General features: G+C 36.4%; 1 protein-coding gene across 1 annotated transcript in view; it reads right to left on the bottom strand.

Annotated features, from left to right (window-relative positions):
• ZDHHC17 (zinc finger DHHC-type palmitoyltransferase 17) overlaps positions 1–19,380 on the bottom strand; it is a 98,116-nt gene that overhangs the window by 12,757 nt on the left and 65,979 nt on the right. The window contains exons 9-11 of the mRNA XM_065934125.1: positions 7,195–7,337; positions 5,751–5,851; positions 882–1,006 (exon numbers count right to left, since the gene is read on the bottom strand). Of these exons, the coding sequence (XP_065790197.1) occupies positions 882–1,006; positions 5,751–5,851; positions 7,195–7,337 (369 nt within the window). The remainder of the gene's footprint in view (positions 1–881; positions 1,007–5,750; positions 5,852–7,194; positions 7,338–19,380) is intronic.

The following is a 19,380-nucleotide window of genomic DNA, read 5'->3' as shown; positions in this document are numbered from 1 at the left end:
AGTGGCCCCCTGGGATACAGAGCAGTGCTCTGGATGCAGACAGAGGGGCAGACTGTAAGGGACCGCTAGCGCCTTACTCACTGTGGGCAGAGTCACTCATCAGGGTCTGCTCTGCGCTCTGGATGCAGACAGAGCTGTAAGGGACCGCTAGCGCCTTACTCACTGTGGGCAGAGTCGCTCATCAGGGTCTGCTCTGCGCTCTGGATGCAGACAGAGGGGCAGACTGTAAGGGACCGCTAGCGCCTTACTCACTGTGGGCAGAGTCACTCATCAGGGTCTGCTCTGCGCTCTGGATGCAGACAGAGCTGTAAGGGACCGCTAGTGCCTTACTCACTGTGGGCAGAATCGCTCATCAGGGTCTGCTCTGCTTTCAGCGACTGGGTAAACAGCTCTTAAAATAATTTAACTGCCTCTGGTCTAATTCTCTACTTAACATGACCTCTTTGGATTACAAATTCGGCTTCCTAAGTACCTGAGCTACAGATGAGGGGTGCCCTGGATCATATATACAAATATGTTTGTTATTAGAACAATTTATCTATACTATCAACCAGTTTTCTGGCCTTCTAGTTTACATGGTCTTTTAACAAATATTTATTTAATGGATGCAAAGTTATGTGCTGAAGGTTTACAGAGATGTTTAAAATACTTTATTAGTCCCTCAAAACAATCATAATCCTGAGAGAGGAGAGAAACATGAAAATTTTAAATGTCATTTTAAAATATCAAGGAAGTATAAGGATAGGCATCTCAAGAGCATCAACTATATACATAATCTCAGTCTGGTCTGAAATTCCGTTTCTTTGTATTCTCGTATCTGCTAAAAATACTGATAATCTGGCAATAAAACACATGTAACTAGTTAGATTGTATCTTGCTACCTTTTTCTTTTGTTCTTCTGTGGCTTTAATAATCCCTGGATCTGATTTCCAAGATTTTCCAAAATTGTAGAAAAGTGCAATACTATTGGCAAGGAATGGAAGATGGATAAATAGAAAATTGAGATGTGCCTAAAGTTAAGGAATCTAAAGAAGCAATGAAAACTAGTTATTACTATAGATAAACTTATACTCTGCAAGATTTTATCACACATACAAAAAAACCTAGAAAAAAGTACAAGATGGTTTATTACATCAAAATGAATTCCATCTATACATGCTAGTCTATCACATCGCAACAAACACATTTTCCATTGTGCTCATAAGTAAATGTAAAAAACAAAAATGTCAATTGTTTACAAATTTTAAACCATGTAGGGTAAGCTTATCTGACACTTTTTTAAAGTCAGTGAATACATTATTTTTAAATGATCATTACTTCTTTCGACAAAAACGAGGGGCTTCTCATGTCCAAAGTAATTAGCATATTATTTTATCTATATTCATTAAAATCTATGAAACACTTAGATATCATACCCATATATTTAAAAGATTGTTTTTACTTTCTCTTCATTGCCATTTTTGCCCACATTCAAGTTGACTTTAATTTTAGAAAAAGTATTTATAAACTTGCTTAAAACAGAAATACTTTCTTTGGTTACATTTTCCTTCCTAATAAAAACATGATAAATGTACCAGGCACTTATAAATGTTAAGTGAAGCATCAAAGACTATTTTCAATAACACTGGGGAAAATAACACAACGTTGCTAGAGCAACACATTCTTGAGGCACGGAACACACCGTTCCCAAGATGTGACCCAGGTACCAAAGCTGCCCACGACGTTTCCGGGAGAGTGGGGCCGCCACTGTGCCAGGGGTGAGAGGAAAGGCCTCTCGCAGAGGTCTGGGATGGACGCGACGGCCGGGATCTCCGTTCACACACTGACTGCACTAACTGTACACCCCCACACACCTGCTGGCCGCACCCCACCAACGACTGCCTCAGCCACATCCTCGTCTTGTTACTGCTTCACAAATCCATTATTGGTCTAAAAGACATGAAGAGTCCTACTCCGCTCATCTGTTAGGTCTTCATTATTTATGAAGGCCCCTAAGTATACGTTAAAATAAAAAAGATTTAGTAAAACATGTATGCTAGGAATTCCCTGGTAGTCCAGTGGTTAGGACACCACACTCTCTTTGCCAAAGGCCTGGGTTCAATCCCTGGTGGGGGAACTAATCCCACAGACTGCACGATGCAACCAAAAAGAAGAAAAGTGTATGCTTTTCTCCTGGGTTTTTTTTTTTTTTAATTTTATGTAGTACAAGTATCATACAAATATTCTATAAGATTTTTAGGTATTATCATGTATACACACTCTACATTTCTCATGGAAGCACAGGTTAAGAAAGAACCATTTTGTAAATGAAACAAACCTGTATTTCTTTGGTAAATACCAAAACACTACCCAACCACTTAAAATACAGGAGGAAAAAAAAGGAAGAAAAAGAGTAGTTAATATCAGCTGCCACATATAAAAGTGATTTTCTTGCCCAGTCCCATTTACTCCCACCTTTCACCATCCTCATTCTCCAAAATCCATGGGTACAGCCAGCACAGGATATACAGAAAGCCAAATTTCCACCTCTTTCAACAGCCAAAAAATAAATAAAATAATAAATAAAGCTTAAGAATAAAGCTGGATAAATGTTATGTGCAAAGAATGCCGAATGGTGGCATTTTTCAGTGCAGAATCTTTATTATAACAGTTTCAAAAAGTGCTAACATATGTAACAAATACATACAGCAGGTTCTTGCTGTTGTTCAGTTACTCAGTCCTGTCTGACTCTTTGCGATCACATGAACTGAAGCCTGCCAGGCTCCTTGGCTCATGGGATTTCCCAGGCAAGAACACAGGAGTGGGTTCCCATCTCCTTCTCCAGGGGATCTTCCCGACACAGGGATTAGACTCATGTCTCCTGCATTGGCAGGCAGATTCCTTACTGACTCACCTAGGCAGCCCACGTGCCATCTAGGCTACACAAAAACCCATGATAAAGCTTGCTGCCATCCCCAAGACAAAACTGAGGCGGAAGTTAATCAAGCAGTCTAAGATTAAAGAATGGATTAGAGATGGAACTGGTATTAAAACCTAGGCTCTTACTACATATGCTATCCTGCCTCTCCAAAGTACTCTGCAGAATATTCTGAGTCATTAAATGTTATGGGAACAATGATCACATCCACCTCTGATTTAAGAAGCTTAAGACCTGACTGAAAAATAATTTATTTTTAGACACAGAATTCCTAATAACCTATTTCGAAAATTTTGTCAACACAATAAACAGTAGACTATATTATTTACAACAGTGAATTTTAGGGTTGTATGATAATTACAGAAGTATGAACAAAATTTTCAAATAAAAGTACAAGCAAATCACTCACAAATCTCACAACCAGAAATAACCACAGCTAAAACTACATGTGCTCACTTCCAGCTCTTATCATTCGCACATTCTAAAATTAGAATCTCTCTGTAAATACAATTTAGTATTTTTTCATTTGTTATAAGTATGAGCCCACATCACTAAGTCTTAAAAAAGTATTTTAATGGATATTTTATTGTATACCACATGTCAGATAACTGATAAATCTATCCTCCTATTCAGGTTATTTCCATTTTTTCCCTATTATAAATGGTACAATGATAAACTTCTTTGTAAATAAACCTTTGATCAGATCTCTTATTATTTCCTTGTACAAATTATGGTCAGTGTATAATATAGGGCATTTGAAGATATACTGTATCAGGTCAAAGAACTTTCTATACTAGACTCTCAATAATTACCTGGCTATGAAACTTTGAGAAAGGCATACTACTTCTATGAACCTCAATTTTTCTATCAGAAAACAGCATTATGATTTGTGAGGTTTTTTTTTTAATCTCAAAGAATTGTTCTGAGAACCAAGTAAAATAATATACTTGAAGAACTATAAATCAAATAGTAGAATTTATTTATTTATTATAACAAATGGTTTATATCAATATGAGATGCATTATTGCCACAAAAACACTGAAGCTGAGTAACATATGAGAAACTAAAATAACTTATATAATACTAGCTAAAATTTGTAACCCCAAAACCAATATTTAGAATGCTTCTGCAGTCATCTGTGAATATGTGCAAAGTAACAATAAACATGAATTGCCTTATGCACACATTTCCAGTTGAGCTAAACAAGGCAATCCTTCGCCTTCTTGTTCAGCATTTGTGTGCTTTATGTTGGTGATTTTGCTGTTTAAAATGGTCTCCAAGTATAGTGCTTAAGTGCCATCTGAAGTTTCTAAGCAAAGTTGATATATGGACTATATAAAACTCTCTGGCATAAAGTTTTCATTATTTGTAATTTACTAATTATCCTGCTTTTCTCTATTTAAATGCAAACAGATTAATCAGTACAGCAACAGTCTAAAACATTTTGAGATGTGAATTGGATTTTTTTTTTTTAAACATAAAATTTGCTGTCTGATTTAGGAAGCCAAGCTAGAAAATATGTCTGGAATACTAGTCATTTCAGAGGTCAGTACTTTTTATAAATTTAAAACAGATGAGGCACTGAAAATGAGCAGATATGTTTTACTCATTAAATAATCCAATAAGACAATTCTAATGCTTAATAAATCTCTGAAGAACAATTTTTATATCAAAGTATAATACAAGCCCAGAATGAGCTAGTGAAAACTGCAAGTGAAAAAATTTCAATAGACACTATGCTAAGAAAGTATTTTAAAAAGTAATCCTATAATGCTGTGAAAATTAAGAATTAGAAGCAGTTGTAATTCTGTGGCTCAGTTTCACAAAGAAACATATTTTGTTCTTGTCTAATACACAGGACAACTTAACAAAAAGATCACAATATTATAACATGCAAGACTGTGAACTAAAGCCAGGTATCAGTAATAATTAATATTGTTCAGCAGTTAAAAGTCACTGAGTACTGCATACCATTTAAAATATCATATACTTTTTATATTGATAGTAATGTTTTGAAGAATGATTTAAGACATCAAACATGTACCTTTATTATAATAAAACAGACTGTCTTACTGATTTTTTCTATTAAAATATCAAATGCTGACACTGTCCTTATTTCTTAAGATGTACACACATGCACACACAAATTTACAATGTCTAACTATACTACTTTTTAAAAGTACATTGAAAAAAACAAAAAAAGTACATCAAAATAATTTGCAAACATCTGAAGATACAGCACTAAAGGCTTTTCATAAGCAAAAGAGAAAATTAACTGTCACCTATCACAACAGAACAGTAATAAGCGTGACAGAAAGAAAATATGCAGAGAAAGTGATGACAGTAAAACATGAAAATCACAATTGAGTGGAAAGGTGCAGAACGTGAATCTGCACAATAGAATAGAATCAGACAAATATGTGTTTCTACTCTACTTTATTAGAGAGGAGCTGTGTGATCTTGGGAAAAAATAACAAATTAACCTATTTAAACCTAAGTTTTCTCAACGATAAAATGGAGACAACAATATAAACGTATATATAGTAGGATGTGTAGTAAATGGAACACAAAGTATTTAGGAAAATGCCCTTTAAAAACTCAATTAATGGTCACTATTATTGATATTATTATTACTACTGATGTTATTAAAAGCAGCTTTGAAAAGCAATTTATTAAATATGAAACATTTAAAAATACATTAGTTCATACTTATTTTTCTAATAAAACTGCTTTATTCTAGCATATAGTAAGTAGCTCATCTATGTTAAATATTAAACATTTGTTTAAATAAACAAAAATTGTTTTAGATAAAACCTTTATAACCAAAGGATATCATTCCAAAACCAGAAGAACCACGTCACATACATCCAAAATTTGGTTGCCAAATATATTCCAAGGGGCAATGCACTATGCATTGAATGATCAAAAAAGGATCTGTAAAACACAAGTTTTATAAAATGTGAACTCTATTATTTCATTGTAAAAATGAAGATTTATTTATTTAAATGAAAATTACATCTATTCTGCATAGTAAACTTTTAACAAAATCCAGAAATTCAGGATGCTTAAATATGAAGGCTGTTTTCCACAGTAATCAGTAAGACATGAATGCACAGCTGAATGACTCAAGTCTGAAGCTACTTTTAATTCATCAAGAATTAGAATTATATTCTATATACTTTCCAACTTTAGAATTTCATTGTATTCCTATTCTTTTAAATAAAAAACCCACTTTAGCATATACAGTAACTCTATCATCCAGCTTACTACACACCAAAGGCACGGTATAATTTTAACAAATGAATGCAAAGTGATCCACGAGTTTTTCTCTATGCTGCATCATTATTTCTCCTTACCTACACATTCCCACTAAGCTTTCAGCACATCTTTTCAAAGAGAATGAACCAGCTAGTTTGGAGGAATTAAAGGTCATTATTTACAGCATTTAGAAGTCAGGAAAAAATAAACACTGATAAATCTTATTAAACACTAAGCAGGATCAACCATCCAGGTATGCTAAGAAGGCAGAATTGGTGAATTCTTACTTACACCTCTTGGTGAAAGTAAACACTAAAATAAGATTAAGTTTCTTCCTGAGAGTTACCACACTGGTGCATTACCATTCACTCTCATCTCTGTGAATTATTTTCAGAACTCTCTTTTGAAATTCTGGTGAAAACCAAGTACTAAAGGAATGGAAATTAGGTGGGAAATTCTGGATCATAAATAACTTCCTAGTTTGCTGGATGGGCAACTTTAGGGCAATAGGATCTAAGGATAAGAATAAAGCAGAATGAACACAATGCTTAGAGAACAAAGGAGAAAATTTTAAAAGACAACTGAGCCCACTTCATATGCTTAGACTCCTCATGTGCTTAGGCGTTCCCTCATGCTTGCATGCTGCCTATGGCCAAAGAAAATTTAATTTCTACGGAAAGGTAAGCTCAAGCATTACAGTTAACCAGAAATAAGCAATATATTACATTCAGAGTTCAACAAACTCACATTCATGTCTATTGAAATGTTTTAAAACTGTATTTTAGCCTTAAAATGTTAGACTTAGTCACTATTTAAGTACCTTTACAGTCATTTTTCACAATGATGTTAAAAATGTTAAAGATTTCAGATATAAGTTTGCCAAAAATTCTTTAACATTACATTAAGATCAAGCATGTTACATAAAGGCAGTGTTCTAAATATAATTAGTTTTACATAGCCAGGTGCAAATTATGATTTTTACCCGTCTGGTTAAAAACACAGTTAAAAGCAACACTTACTTTGAAAGAAACTGCACTGTAGCCCAAACACCACCGTACATCAGCCCTTTAATGAGCCAAGAATCGATGTTCAGGTCTGCTATGAACCCAACCAGCCAAATGACTAGGAAAGGGGTTCCCAGCATTACTTTCTGCCGAAATTCCTGGACAGGAAAAAAAAAAACAAAAACACAAAGTTTTTCATGTTTCAAGTAACCTCAATGTGAATCGCTGTTCCCTTTGTGAAAACACACAACAGGGGTGAAATTATCAAACATACCTACTATGTGCAGAAAGTATTCAAGGTGCTAGTCTGATTTCTAGAAAGAGGTATTAAATAATTTAAAAGTACCTGGTTAAAGTCGTGGAAAACGAAAACAGAAGTTATAAAAGTGGGTTTAGATAGTCAAATACAGACGACAGCAGGTACCCCCTGCTAACACATGGATGGGCTAAAAAACAGTTCATGAAAATACTACCCGATTTTAACAAATGCACAGACATCTAAGGAGATAAGGGCAACCAGAATGACTGAAGGTCTCACAGGTGTATCAGATAAGGAAAACAGTACGTTTAGCCTGGAGAAGATATTTTGAATGATACATGTAAATAGTATATACCAAAGTAAGAGAATAAAGTCAGTTTTATTTACAGAGTCCCAGAGATCACAGAATGGAGATGATGTGCCTCTGAACACATATCAAAGGACAGTGCTTCAAACCTCAGCTGTAGTACCATTTCATTTTTGTACTGGTCTAACTGTTAGAAATACTCATAACTATAAAACATGCCTGCTTCCCTCTAGCAGCTACTGCAACCGTATCTTTGGAGCAACACATAGTCTATGGCCTCTCCTACGGAACAGCCCTTCACAGACTTAAAGGCAGCTATTAAGTCTCTCGAGTTACCTTAGGGGACAAAAAAGTTGTGATCTAACAAAGCTCAGAGTGTAAACATTACTCTCCTCATTGAATATTTACCTTTTTGAAGGCCAAGATTACATCAGACCTTTTTTAGCACCCTTTTCATACCATTGGCTTCTAATGAAATAAACACTTTTTTCATATAAATGAGTCACTATAATTCATATCCTGAACTAATTGTGTAATTTTAACTTAGACTAATAATTAAACATATCAACTCCAGAGTTTAATTTTATGCTGTTGTGAAATGTCACCCTTCCAATTTGTTTTTTATCTCTATTATGTGTGAATTTTGTATCAAAACATTAGAGAATGTGTAATTGGGAAAAGTATATGAGTAGGGTGGATATTGGTGGGAGAGAAGGCGAACGTGTGGCATTTGAAAAAGTATTTTCTAAAATTATCTTTAATCTGGCTTGTTTGTAGTCAAGACATTTTTCCCCCCAGCAATGGCCACATTTTTTTCCTTATTAAAAATTAAGACACAATTTACATACAGTGAAATTCACCCTTTCTTGTGTATACTTCTCTGAGTTTTGATGAATATACACAGTTGTGTAATAAGCATAAATATCAAGACACAGCACAGCCCCATCAAGCCCTGAAACGCCCTGAGCCACGAGGCACAGCCCTGGCAGCCACTAGTCTGGGGTCTGACCTTTGACTTTTTCCTTGGCATGCATGTCACGAAAAAGGGGTCATACTGAATGCAGTCTTTGACATCTGGTTTCATTCACTTAGGTAATGCATTTGACATTCATCCATTTGTTTCATGTATTGGTCGTAAGTTCCTTTTGAATGCTGAGTAGTATTCCATTACAGAATTTAACACAGCCTGCTTATCCATTCCCCAGCTGAGAGACTGCTTGTTCCCGGTTTCTGATTGGAAATAAAGCCACCATAAACATTTACATATAATTTTTTGTGTGAACACTGGCTCATTTCACCCGGTTAAAAGCCTACATGTGTGATTCCTGGATGTTTTTCAAGCTGTCATTTAATATACGTATTACAATATTGTAAAGATGTAACAGTGATATGCTGCTTTTATAGATATAGAAAAAATTTATATTTCATTACAGAATTTTTCAAATATATAATAAATTTGAAGGGATTTTGAAGTGAATCTACCACCCAGATTCGATTCAGTTCTTTAATTTCACTTTTTGTTTTTAAATAATTGCAATTTTTAATCTATTTTAAAAACTGATGTACAGTTAAGTTACAATGTTGCATTAGTTTCAGGTATATAGGTATACAGCAAAGTAATTTCAGTCATACATATAAAGGGATATTTATATATATTCCTTTTCAGATTCTTTACCATTATAGATTATTACAAGACACTGAACATATTTCCCTGTGCTATATAGTAGGTACTTGTTGTTTATCTATTTTATACATAGTAGTGTGTAGATGTTAATGCCAAACTCCTAACTAATTTATCTCCCCCCACCCCCTATTATCCTTTCTGGTCACTCTAAGTTTCTTTTCTATGTCTGTGAGTATACTTTTATTTGGAAAAGACATTCATTTATATCATTTATTAAGATTCCATGCATAAGTGATACTGTGTATTTGTCTTTCTCTGACTTAACATGGTTTCTAGGTTCATCCACATTGCAGCAAATGGCATTAGTTTATTTTTTATGGTTGAATAATATTCCACTGTGTACATATACCATCCTTATCTTATTTAGGCTGCTTCCATGTCTTGGCTATTATAAATAGTGCTGCTATGAAAACTGCTATGTATCTTTTTGAAACAGAGTTTCATCTGAATACATGCCCACGAGTGGGATTGCTGGATCATATGGTAACTATTTTCAGTTTCTTAGGGAACCTCCATATTGTTCTCCATAGTGACTGCACCAATTTGCATTCCCATCAAAGCATAGGAGAGTTCCCTTTTCTCCACACCCTCTCCAGCATATATTATTTGTAGACATTTTAATGACGCCCATTCTGATTGGTGGGCCTCCTGGGTGGGACTAGTGGTGGCAAAGAATCCACTTGCCAATGTAGAAGTTATAAGAGAGATGGGTTCAATCCCTGGGATGGGAAGATCCCCTGGAGGAGAAAATGGCAACCTGTTTCATAGTCTTGCCTGGAAAATTTCATGGACAGAAGAACCTGGTGGGCTACATGTTCCATGGGGTCACGAAGAATTGGACATGACTGAGCACACAGGAGAAAGAGCAACACTGGTGGGAGTGGGATTAGGCGACAGGGTGCTCTGCTGCCAACCTGTGAATATGTAAATATATACTGACTGGTGTGAGGTGGCACCTCATCGTAGTTTTGATTTGCATTTCTCTAACAATAAGTGATAATGAACATCTTTTCATGGCCATCTGTATTTCTTCTTTGGAAGAAATGTCTATTTAGGTCTTTCACTCATTTTTTTGATTGGTTTTTTTTTTTATATTAAGCAATATGAGCTTTTTATTTTAGAAATTAATCCCTTGTTGGTAGCATCATTTACAAATATTTTCTCCCATCCCACAGGCTGTCTGTTTTGTTTATGTTTTCCTTTGCAAAAGCTTTTAAATTTAATTAGGCCCCATTTGTTTCTTTTTGTTTTTATTTCCATTACTCTTTACAGGGGGATCTGAAAAATACTACCATGATTTATGTCAAAGAGTGTTCTGCTTATGTTTTCCTCTAGGAGTTTCATAGTATCCAGTTTTATGTTTAGGTCTTTAATCTATTTTGAGCTTATTTTTACACATGGTGTTAGAGAAAGTTCTAATTTCATTCTTTCACATGAAGCTGTCCAGTTTTCCCAGCACCCACTTCTCGAAGAGACTGTCTTTTTTCCATTGTATATTTCTGCCTCCTTTGTTGTAGATGATTGACCCTAACTGTGTGGGTTTCTTCCTGGGCTTTCTTTCCTTTTCCACTGATCCATATACATATGCTTCTGTGCCAGTACTATACTGTTTTGATTACAATAGCTTTGTAGTACAGCCTGAACTCAGGGAGCATGATTCTCCCAGTTCCCCTTTTCCTTTCTCAAGATTGTTTTTGCTATTCCAGGTCTTTTGTGTTTCCAAACAAATTGTAAAATTTTTTGTTCTAGGTCAAGAAAAATGCCATTGGTAATTTGATAGTGATTGTGCTGAATCTGCAGGTTGCCTTGGGTAGTATGGTCATTTTAACAATATTGATTCTTTCAATTCAAGAACATCATATACCTTTCCATCTGTTTATGTCATCTTCAATTTCTCTCATTAGTAGCTTACAGTTTTTTTTAAGGGTACAGGTGTTTTATCTCCTTAGGTAGGTTTATTCCTAGGTATTTTATTCTTTTTGATGTAATGGTAAATGAGATTGTTTCCTTAATTTCCCATTTTGATATTTCATTGATAGTGTATAGAAATGCAACAGGTTTCTGTATATTAGATTTGCATCCAGTAACCTTATCAAATTAATTGATGAGCACTAGCAGTTTTCCACTAGCATTGTTAGGATTTTCTATGTATAGCATAATGTCAGCTGCAAACAGTGACAGTTTTACTTCTTTTCCAATTTGGATTCTTTTTTTTTCTTTTCTAAACTGCTGTGTCCAGGAATAAAATGTTGAATAAAAGTGGCGAGAGTGGGCATCCTTGTATTATTCCCAATCTTAAAAGGAATACTTCCAGCTTTTCATCACTAAGTATGACGTGAGCTGTGGGTTAGGCAGTTTTAATAAAAAATGCAGGCAGATCCCAAGTACTCCCTACCCAGAGTTCCCATCTTGCAAAACAGTACTATAATATCACAACCTGTCAGGTTATAATATCACAACAGTGTCAGGATACTGACACTGACAAAATTAAGATACAGAGTATTTCCCTCACTACAATGAGTATTTCCATCCTTTAAAGCAACTTCCCTCATCCCTTACCCCTCATCCTGGTATAAACCTCTGCCAATCACTACATTTCCATAATTTTGTCATTTCAAGAATTTTCTATAAATGGAATTATATAGTATGTAATCTTATAGGATTGGCTTTTCATTCACCATAATTTTCTGAGTATTCATTGGGTTACTGCATATACCATTAGTTCATTCCTTTTTACTCCTGAGGAATATTTCACAGAATGAATGTGTTAGCTTGTTTAATCATTCACCCACTGAAGGACTTGGGGTTGCTTCCGTTTGGGGTCTATTATGAATATATGAATGAATATTATGAATATATGAATATGGATGCTATAAACAGTCACATACAAATGTTTTCATTTTTCTGGGATAAATGCTTAAGAGTATAATTTCTGGGTTGTATGGTACTGCATGTTAAGTTTTTAAAAAGAAAATGCCAAAGTGTTCTCCAGGGTACTGTACTGCTTTACATGTCTACCAGCAATGTATGAGTCTCTGAGCATCCTCATCAGCATCTGGTGGTGCTGTAACTTTTTATTGCAGTTATTCTGATAGGTATATAACAGTAAGTCACTGCAGTTTCAATCTGAATTTCCCAAATGACTAAAATGATGTTGAAGATTTTTTCATGTGCCTGTCATTTTTATACCTCTTTTGGTAAAAAATGTCTCTTCTTTTTTTGGATTATTTAATTTTACACTTCTGAGTTTTGAAAGCTCTTAATATATCTTGGAAACTAGTCCCTTTATTGGATATGTGGCTTGCAAATTCTTTATCCCAGTCTCTAGTCTTCTCTTTCATTTTAATAACAGGGTCTTTCACAGAACATAAGTTTTAATTTTGATTCAAATCTGAATGATCAATTTTTACCTTTATGGATCATGCTTTTTATGTCAAATCTCTGTGTAGCCCTAGATTTTTATAGTTTTACATTTTACATTTAAGTCTTGAACAGTTTTGAGTTAATTTATTAATAAAGTATGAGGTCTGATGGAGAAGGCAAAGGCAACCCACTCCAGTACTCTTGTCTGGAAAATCCCATGGATGGAGGAGCCTGGCAGGCTACAGTCCATGGGGTCTCGAAGAGTCGGACACGACTGAGCAACTTCACTTTCACGTTTCACTTTCCTGCACTGGAGAAGGAAATGGCAACCCACTCCAGTGTTCTTGCCTGGAGAACCGTCTATGGGGTTGCACAGTCAGACACGACTGAAGCGACTTAGCAGCAGCAGCAGCATGAGATCTGAGTAGAGGTTTATTCTTTTGCCTATGCATGTCTAGATGCTCCAATATCAATTGTTGAAAAGGCTATGTTTCCTCCACCAAATCGCTTTTATACATCTGTCAAACATCTGTGGGCACATCTTTGTGGTTGTAATTCTAGGCTCTCTATTCTGTTTCACTGATTATTTTATTCCTCCAGCAACACTACAGAGTCTTAACTACTGAAGCTATATAGCAGGTGTTAAAATTGCAGACAGTGATTCTTCTTTTTCAAAATTGTTTTAGATATTCTAAGTCTACTGTCTTTCCAAATAAGTTTTGGTTATACAAATAAAAAAAAAATTTTGCCAGGATTTGAGACCAACTGCAGACAACACCACCCTTATAGCAGAAAGTGAAGAGGAGCTAAAAAGCCTCTTGATGAAAGTGAAAGAGGAGAGTGAAAAAGTTGGCTTAAAGCTTAACATTCAGAAAACTAAGATCATGGCATCTGGTCCCATCACTTCATGGGAAATGGATGGGGAAACAGTGGCTGACTTTATTTTTTGGGGCTCCAAAATCACTGCAGATGGTGACTGCAGCCATGAAATTAAAAGATGCTTACTCCTTGGAAGTAAAGTTATGACCAACCTAGACAGCATATTAAAAAGCAAGGACATTACTCTGCCAACAAAGGTCCATCTAGTCAAGGCTATAGTTTTTCCAGTGGTCATGTATGGATGTGAGCATTGGACTATAAAGAAGGCTGAGCGCTGATGAATTGATGCTTTTGAACTGTGGTGTTGGAGAAGACTCTTGAGAGTCTCTTGGACTGCAAGAAGATCCAACCAGTCCATCCTAAAGGAGACCAGTCCTGGGTGTTCATTGGAAGGACTGATGTTGAAGCTGAAACTCCAATACTTTGGCCTCCTCATGCGAAGAGCTGACTCACTAGAAAAGACCCTGATGCTGGGAAGGATTGAGGGCAGGAGGAGGAGAGGATGACAGAAGATGAGATGGTTCGATGGCATCATTGACTGGATGGACATGGGTTTGGGTGGACTCTGGCAGTTGGTGATAGACAGGGAGGCCTGGTGTGCTGCGGTCATGGGGTCGCAGAGTCAGACACGACTGAGCGACTGAACTGAACTGAACTGAAATATTTACTACATTGAATCTTCCAATTCATGAACACAGTAAGTCTCCCTACTTACTTGAATCATCCTTGATTTCTTTCATTAGCATTTAAAATTTTTTAGCATACAAGTACTTTAAAACTATTTACAGAGAAACTCTCTAGGAAAATAACCTGAAGACTAGCAGAAAAGGTTTTCTATAACTGAAGAAATAAAGATGGAACCACAATGAGATGGCAGGAAGGGGTGAACACAGTATAACCAGGGCTCACATCTCCAGGATCAGTGGACTTACAAATGGAAGGAGTACCACAATCCTGGAGGTCTTCCCCAAGGAAGAAGTGGTTTAAGCCCTGTGTGGGGCTCCCCAGCCATGGGGTCCTCCTACACTAGGAAGAAAAGCTCCCACACATCTGGCTTTGAAAAGCAGCAGGACCCATTTCAGGAGAGCTGCAGGTCCACAGGAGACAGAGAGTCTGCTTTTCAAGGACACTGGCAAAATTTCAGACACTCCAAAGTACCAGCACAAAGTGGCAATAGTTAGAAGCCTGGAACAGATCTACTAGCTGAGCTTAAAGAGTCCTCTAGAGTGGCAGAAAGCAAATAAAAGACCCCTACATATATAAAAATTGGTGGCAGCTATTTTGGGGAACTTCTTTTACCCTAATAACCCTAGGTTTCCTTGGTGGCTCAGCTGGTAAAGAATCCACCTGCAAGCAGGAGACCTGGGTTCGATCCCTGGGTTGGGAGGATCCCCTGGAGAAGGGAACAGCTACCCACCCCAGTATTCTGGCCTGGAGAATTCCATGGACTGTAAAGTCCACGGGGTTGCAAAAAGTCGGACATGACTGAGCAACTTTCACTTTCACTAACACTAGGGTTGGAAAGTGGCATTTTAGAATCCTCCCTCTAGCCTATTGGTCCCCAGAACCTGGTCCCACCCTCCGTCCAGGCAGCACACCCTAAGCACTGCCCCTGCCACCACCTGCTGCTGCTGCTAATGCTAAGTCGCGTCAGTCGTGTCCGACTCTGTGCGACCCCATACCCCATAGATGGCAGCCACCAGGCTCCCCTGTCCCTGGGATTCTCCAGGCAGGAATACTGGAGTGGGTTGCCATTTCCTTCTCCAAAGTATGCATGCATGCTAAGTCATTTCAGCTGTGTCCAACTCTGTGCGACCCTATGAACAGCAGCCCACCAGGTTCCCCTGTCCACGGGACCCTCCAGGCAAGAATACTGGAGTGGGCTGCCATTTCCTTCTCCACCCAAACAGTCAACCAATCAGCATGATATACTACACTAGCAAACTGAAGCATAAATATCATACGATTACCTCAGTAGATACATAAAAAGTTTTAACAAAATTCACCATTCATTTATGATAAAAATCTCAACAAAAGGGGTATAGAGGAAACATATCTCAATATAAAAAATGGCCATATATGAAAAACCCACAGGTAACATCATACTCAATAGTAAAAAGTTGAAAGCATTTCGTCTAAGATCAGGAACAAGACAAGGACGCACACTCCTCCACTTTAACACAGTATTAGAAGTCCTAGCCACAGCAATGAGACAAGAAAAAGAAAAAAAGAATCCAAATTGGAAAGGAAGAAGTAAAACTGTTACTGTTTCCAGATGACATGACACTATATATAAGACATCACCAAAAATCTATTAGAACTAATAAGTGAATTGAGTAGTTGCAAGATATAAAATTAATAAACTAAACTCTGTTGGTTACATACTAATAACAAACCATCAGAAAAAGAAATTAAGAAAACAATCCCATTTACAAGTGCATCAAAAAGAATACAAAACATAGTAATAAATCTAATCAAAGAGGTAAAAGATTTGTACTCTGAAAACTATTAAGACATTGATAAACGAAACTGAAGATGACACAACAAATGGAAAAATATACCATTCTCACAGATTGGAAGAACTAATATTGTAAATGACGGTATTATCCCAGGCAATTTATAGATTCAACGTAGTCCTTATAAAAATACCAATGGCACTTTTCACAGAACTAAAACAAGCAATTCTACATTTGTATGGAAACACAAATGACCTGAATAGCCAAAGCAATCTTGAGAAAGAAGAACAAAGCCAAAATACCACATTCCCTGATTTCACACTATACTGCAAAGGTACAATAATCAAAACAGTACAGTACTGGCAGAAAAACAGACACACAGGTCACTAATCGGTGAAATGCAAGTCAAAACCAACAGGATGCCACCTCAGACCTGTAAGAATGGATATCATCCAAAAAGACAAGAAAAAAACAAATGCTGGTGAGGATTTGGAGAAAAGGAAATCCTTGCACACTATTGGTATAATTTTAAGTTGGTACAGGCACTATGGAGGGTCCTCAAAAAATTAAAAATAGAACTGCCACGTGTCCCAGAAATACCACCTCTGGGTATTTACCCAAAGAAAACAAAAAGACTAAATAGAAAACATATTTAGACATCAGTGTTCACTGCAGTATTATTTACTGTAGCCATGATATGTACGCAACCTAAGTGCTCATCAATGTATGAACAGATACAGAAGATGTGATCGATATATATATAATGGAATATTACCCGGCCATTAAAGAGAATGAAGCCTTGCTATTTGTGAGAACATGGATGGATTGAGAGGTATTATGCTAGGTGGAACACATCAGAGGAAACAAATATCACTACCATGTGGTCTCATTTACATGGGGAATCTAAAAAAACAAAGAAAACAAAAACAGACTCGGAGATATCAGAGGGGAAGGGGCTGGGGCTGAAAGAGATTAAGAGGTACAAACCTCCAGTTATAAAATAAATAAGCCATGGGATGTAATACACAGCATAAAGAATATGGTCAATAATATTATAACAAATTTATATATGAACAAATGGTTACTAGACTTAATGTGGTGATCATTTCATAATGTATACAAATGTCAAATCACTATGCAGTACATCTGAAACTGACATAATATTGGAAATCAACTATATTTTGATTTTAAAAAGTTATATTTATGCTATAGTCCATTAATAGCCTTATGTCTTAAAAAAAAACATATTTTTTCATTTAAAAATCTTGCTAAAAAATTGCTAGAAAGTGCTAATCATCACCTGAGCCTTCATCAAGTCATAATCTTTTTGCTGGTGGAGGGTTTGAAATACCTCAAGCATTACCAAAACGTGACATGCAGACATGAAATAAGCAAATGCTGCTGAAAATGGCATCAACAAGACTTACTTGATGTAGCTTGCCACAAAACTAGACTTGTTAAAAAAAGAGAGAGCGAAGAAATACCTATGAAATGCAATAAAATGAGATATGCCTGGAGTTTTCCTTTTTGTACTGTCCTTGCCTGTTTTTGGAATCATATGTCATTTCTATTCTGCTACTTGCCCATATAAGCAACTTTCCAATATTCTTGTAGGTGAAGTGAGTTTCAGACAGTATATAGTTGAGTCATGCTTTATAATCCACACTGCTGATATCTGTCTTTTAATTTGTATATTTAGACCATTTATGGCTATTCTGGGCTTTCCGGGTGGCGGTAGTGGTAAAGAACCTGTCTGCCAATACAGGAGACTTAAGAACTATAGGTTCAATCCCTGGGTCAGAAATATCCCCTGCAGGAGGACATGGCAACCCACTCCAGTATTCTTGCCTGGAGAATCCCACGGGCAGAGGAGAGCTACAGTCCAGAGGGTCGCAGAGAGTCGGACGTGACTGAAGCGACTTCGCACACAGTTACTCTAATTGTTGATATGTTAGGATATAAATTTATAATTTAATTTTTTGTTTTCTATTTGTTCTGTTCCTATCTTCTTGTGAGTTACTGAAAAACTTCTCATAACTCTATCTATAAGAGCTTTTCAGAATTTATGAGTATATCTCTTTGAATAGCTATTTTAGTGGTTACTCTAAGTACAATATAAATATAACTTATCACAGTATACTGGTGTTATCATTTTACCAATTTAAGTGAAGTGTGGAAACCTTACCTCCGTTATTATCCCTCTGTCCTCACCTGTTTACAATACAAGTTGTCTCAAATCCATTCTCTACATGCATTTAGATCCACAGCACACAATATTGTGATGTTTGTTTCAACTGTCAAACATAGTTTGGAAGATGTAGAATAAGAAGGAAAGTCTACTGTATTTACCTGTAATTTTGCTTACATGATATTATGTTCCAAGAGTTTCTTTTATCACTTCCCGTCTGTCTAAAGAACGTCTCTTAGCCACTTTTAGGGCAGGACTGCTGTCTACAAATTCTGACTTTTCCTTTATCTAAAACTGTGCTCTTCCTGAAACATATCTTCACTGGACATGGGATTCTGAATCGATAGTTCTTTCCATCCAGCATTTGGAAAACGCAGCAGCCCCTTCTGCCTCTACGAGTCTGAATAGAAACCCACTGTTACTGAACAGTTTATCCCTACTGGTAATGGGTGTTTAAGATTTTTATTTCTTGGTCTTTAGTTTCCAGAAGTTTCACTATGATACATTTATTTGGTTTGGATTTCACTGAGTTGACTCTGTTCAGAGTTTGTTCTACTTCTTAATCTACAAGTCTGTCTTTTGCCAAATTTGGGGAATTTTGGCCATTCTATCTTTGAGCACGTCTTCAGCCCCACCCTCTTTTCTTCTGGAACTCCAACCATACCAATGTTAGATATTCTGTTATAACCACAGGCCCCTAAGGTTCTCTTTTGTTTGTTTTCCTCAGTTTATTTCCTTTTGTCATCTTCAACGTCATTGATTCTTTCCTCTGTCACTTCTCTTCTGCTGTTGTACTTATCCACTATTTTAATTCTCAGTTTTACAATTTCCATTTGGTTCTTCTTTACAGTATACTTCTAGGTCTTCACTAAGCCTCTATTTTTCACTTGTTTCAAGTGTGTTCAGAGTACTCACTGAAGGCTTTTCACGAGGGTTGCTTTAAAATCTTCTGCCACACAATTCTAACAGCTTTGGCAGGACACTGGCATCCACTGATTCTCTTTTCATTCAGTCATACCTTCTTGATTCTTGTTTTGATGAACAACTTCTGTTTGAAACCTAGAC

Source organism: Muntiacus reevesi, chromosome 4 (assembly GCF_963930625.1).
Source record: "Muntiacus reevesi chromosome 4, mMunRee1.1, whole genome shotgun sequence".
NCBI classification, from domain to species: domain Eukaryota; kingdom Metazoa; phylum Chordata; class Mammalia; order Artiodactyla; family Cervidae; genus Muntiacus; species Muntiacus reevesi.
Note: the sequence above shows the minus strand (reverse complement) of the source record. Positions and strands in the feature narration are given on the sequence as shown.